General features: G+C 58.2%; 2 protein-coding genes across 2 annotated transcripts; both read right to left on the reverse strand.

Annotated features, from left to right (window-relative positions):
* Positions 1 to 791: 791 nt before the first annotated feature.
* On the reverse strand, positions 792 to 2,584 carry JUN (Jun proto-oncogene, AP-1 transcription factor subunit). The gene has a single exon (XM_067726325.1). The coding sequence runs from the start codon at positions 2,582 to 2,584 to the stop codon at positions 1,550 to 1,552; it is 1,035 nt and encodes a 344-aa protein (XP_067582426.1). The 3' UTR covers positions 792 to 1,549.
* Positions 2,585 to 2,753: 169 nt separating this feature from the next.
* Positions 2,754 to 3,638, reverse strand: LOC137208871 (uncharacterized). Its single transcript, XM_067709681.1, has 2 exons — positions 3,629 to 3,638; positions 2,754 to 3,475 (listed from the first exon to the last, which is right to left on the reverse strand). Exons 1-2 carry the CDS (start codon positions 3,636 to 3,638, stop codon positions 2,754 to 2,756), a joined length of 732 nt encoding a protein of 243 aa, XP_067565782.1.
* Positions 3,639 to 4,059: the final 421 nt, after the last annotated feature.

The following is a 4,059-nucleotide window of genomic DNA, read 5'->3' on the forward strand; positions in this document are numbered from 1 at the left end:
GGGGGTGTGTGGAAAGCGAAAGAGAAGGAGAGAGACACAGACAGAGAGAGAGAGAGAGAGAGAGAAGGCGAAGGAGGATGAATGAAGCTGGGAGAATGTTTCATCCAGACTGCAATTTCTGTGTTGACTTTTCATAAATTCTTTGCTTCTTAACTACCAAATAACTTCAGATGGCAGTAATGTTAACCCCAGCAACTGAAAAGCAATGCTTCAGAACAGAGCTTGGGAAGAAAAAAAGTAGTAAAGGGAAAGGAATTCAAGATCTGTTATTGGTATTTGAATACGTTTATTGTGACAAGAATGCTGTTATAAATATTCATATGCAAAGACCGTCTCTTTTATCTAGGAATTGTTAAAATAAAGATTCCAAATTGGAAGGATACATCTTTTGTAAAAATCTGCCACTGTTCCTGCTTTGAGAATAAGCATCTATTGTTAAAATTTCTACTAACATTATAAATGGTCACAGCACATGCCACTTGATATGATCCAAACTTTAAAACGTTTGACTTCCCAGGGAGCTGCCCCTCTCCACCACAACCTCCCTTCCCTCAGCCTCCTGAAATGCCACATTATCCTTTGTAAGCCACTCTGTATAGCTTGTTGGGGAGGAAAGAGTATAACTCGATGAGGGAATCAGCTACAGTTATCTCTTAACTCCAGTAGGTAACAGTTTTCACTGCTTGATAGTAAGAAGCACTGATAGTGATTTTAATGGACACTCTTAACTCTTTCAGCTCCACCTGGCAAAGTAATCTACAGGTAATGCAGAAAAGAGGTTGGGGGAGGGGTCACTTTTTCAATATTTTATTGTATTTTCTTAAATATCCTTTCTGGAATTTTCAGAAACAAAACATAAAAAAATTATATACTTTATTACAAATGGTAAACTCAGAGTGCTCCAAATCTCTTATTTACAAACAACGCTGGGCAGGACACCCAAACAAACAAACATGAAATAACTTACAAAGGCGTGAAGCTGTTTATTGACAGTAATCAGCTTTCAACAAATTAAAAAATATATACATGTACATACACAGTTATGGAAGGCAGTCCAGAAGGAGTTCATCTGCAGACTGGGCCTCGCTCTCGCAAACCTCCCTCCCGCCTCCCCCCCCCCACCCCCTTTGTGTTCTTAAGGAGCACTACAGAAGCAATCTACAGTCTCTATTGGAGTTTGCGACCCCTCCCTCCCCCCTTTAATACTGAATGAGATCGAATGTTAGGTCCATGCAGTTCTTGGTCAATGTTAAAGAAAAGTCTAACGTTCTGTTTGCGCGGGGACAGCCCGACCGTAAAGCGGGGCAGCCCGCGGGCGGCCGCTCCCTGGCTCCCTGCCAAAGGGAGGGCGCGCCAAGTCCTTCTCTCTCGCGCACACTGGGGGCGCCGTCAGGACGCAACCCAGTCCAACTTGGAAACCCTTGGCTTTAGTTCTCGGACACTTCTTTTTTCTCTCTTTCTCCCTCTCTCGCAACTTGTCAAGTTCTCAAGTCTGTCCCTCTCTGGGTTATTTGTTCTCCGTTGCCCCTCAGCCCCCGACAGTCTCGCCTCAAAACGTTTGCAACTGCTGCGTTAGCATGAGTTGGCACCCACTGTTAACGTGGTTCATGACTTTCTGCTTAAGCTGGGCCACCTGTTCCCTGAGCATGTTGGCCGTGGACGCCAGCTCCGAGTTCTGCGCTTTCAAGGTTTTCACTTTTTCCTCCAGCCGGGCGATCCTCTCCAGCTTCCTTTTCCGGCACTTGGAGGCAGCGATGCGGTTCCTCATGCGCTTCCTCTCCGCCTTGATCCGCTCCTGGGACTCCATGTCGATGGGGGACAGGGGCGGCGTTTCCCCGGGCATCTCGGGGACCGTCTGCGGCTCCTCCTTCAGGGCCTGCAGCCGCGGGTGCTGCACGGGGATCTGCTGGGGCAGGTGGTGCGGCGGCGGCGGCGGCGGCGGCGGCTGCTGCTGCTGAGGCTGCGCGGGAAAGGCCAGGCCGGCCGCGCCGTAGGAGGGCGCCCCGCCGCCGCCGCCGCCGCCACCGCTCAGCGCGCCCGGGTTGAAGTTGCTGAGGTTGGCGTAGACCGGCGGCTCGCTGTGCAGGCTGGCGCCGAAGCCGCCGCCGCCGCCGCCGCCACCGCCGCCGCCCGCCACCGAGGCCACGGCCGGGGCCACCAGGCCCGCCCCGCTGACCGGCTGCGCCGCCGACGTGACGCTGGGCAGCGTGTTCTGGCTGTGCAGTTCGGCCAGGGCGCGCACGAAGCCCTCGGCGAAGCCCTCCTGCTCGTCCGTCACGTTCTTGGGACACAGGAACTGGGTGGGGGTCGGCGTGGTGGTGATGTGCCCGTTGCTGGACTGGATTATCAGGCGCTCCAGCTCGGGCGACGCCAGCTTGAGCAGCCCCACGTCGGGCGAGGTGAGGAGCTCGGAGTTCTTGGCCCGGAGGTGCGGCTTCAGGCTGCCCACGGGGTCGGCCAGGTTCAGGGTCATGCTCTGCTTCAGGATCTTGGGGTTACTGTAGCCGTAGGCGCCGCTCTCGGACTGGAGGAACGAGGCGTTGAGGGCATCGTCGTAGAAGGTCGTTTCCATCTTTGCAGTCATAGAACAGTCTGTCACTTCACGTGGGGTTAGTTTGGGCTGCGCGCAGAAGTTTTGGGGCCGTAACAGCGCGCTGGCAAGCGGGGGACACCCGCGCCTCCCCGGGCCTTGAGCAAGGAAAGTTTCTGGAAGAGCGCGCGCCCCCGCCGGCTGGCCTCCCCCGGCGCCCTCCTCACCGGCTAGCTACGGGGGATCGCAGGGTTAAGACGCCGCCCGCACTCTTACTTGTCCGCTCGCGCGCGCCGCCCGGCTTTGAAAAGTCGCGGTCACTCCCGGAGCTCTCTCGGGCCCAGAGGTTCCTCGGAGCCCGCGGACGAACTCGCTTCCCGGCGGCAGCAGGTAGCGCGGACCCCGCGGTGGCCGGCCGGCGGCGGGTCTCCGCCGCCCCGACTCCGAAGACTGTCCCCTCCTCCGCTGCGAGGGGGAGGGGGCGCCCGGCAGCCGCGGCTCGCGCTCGCCCAAGTTCAGCAACGGGTTCGAGCGAAGCGGAGCGCACGTCCTCCTGTCTCTGCCGCCTCCTTTTCTCTACCGCCGCCGCGGCAGCTTCCTTTGCAAAGGAAAGCTTTGCAAAAGTTCGCTCCGGGACCCGGCGGCCACTTGTCTCCTGTCCTCCTGGCTGGGAAACTTCTTGCCGCTGCAGCCGTTCTCCTGACTTCCCCGGGCGGACAGTGGCCGCTCTCCACGCTGTCAGCAGCGCTAGCGCAGCTGGGCTCTCTCCGCCTGGGGGCGGCTGGAGAAGGGGCTCTCCCGGCGCTCCCCAGAACACCAGCCCGGGAACCACAAGCACTAGCTCCGGGCCGTTGGAGAGAAAATGGAAAAGGAAATAAGATTTGCAGTCCTTCCCAGCTGACTGTGCCTGTCTGCCTGCCTGCGGCCGCGTACCTCCACTCCCGCCTCACAGCTTCAGCCACACTCAGTGCAACTCTGAGCCCTTATCCAGCCCGAGCTCAACACTTATCTGCTACCAGTCAACCCCTAAAAATAGCCCATGATGTCACCCCAAGGCCTTCCCATTGGCTTGCGTCGCTCTCAGGAGGGCGGGCCCACCCGTCGCCATGGAGACCCCACCCTAGAAGATTCTTCTCTGGACCCGCGGAGGCTCACGGGATGAGGTAATGCTCTGTTGCCCTCCTACAGTTGGGCCCTTCTTTCTCCTCCTCCCCCCCGCCTCCCCCTCCACGCGACTTGAGCCCCTGTCTTCCTTCTCCCCTCCCCGGCGCGTCTTTCCCGGCCCGCCCGGTGCATTGTGGGCTGACGTCTTGGAGTTTGACTGCCTAGTGACGGTGGCTGCCGCGAGACGGGCGGACTCGGGCGCTCGCAGCCTCTGAAGGAAGCGGGCTGAAGTTCAGGGCTCGGGGCGGGAAGGCAGGGGATGCGGGACCCAGAAGGCGGGGGAACCGGGCCAGGTGTCTGGGGCTGAGGGCGCGGGGCGGGTGGTATTTCCCCACTTCAGGGCTCGATGTCATTTCGCCGCCGCG

This window comes from Pseudorca crassidens, chromosome 2 (assembly GCF_039906515.1).
Source record: "Pseudorca crassidens isolate mPseCra1 chromosome 2, mPseCra1.hap1, whole genome shotgun sequence".
Taxonomy (NCBI): domain Eukaryota; kingdom Metazoa; phylum Chordata; class Mammalia; order Artiodactyla; family Delphinidae; genus Pseudorca; species Pseudorca crassidens.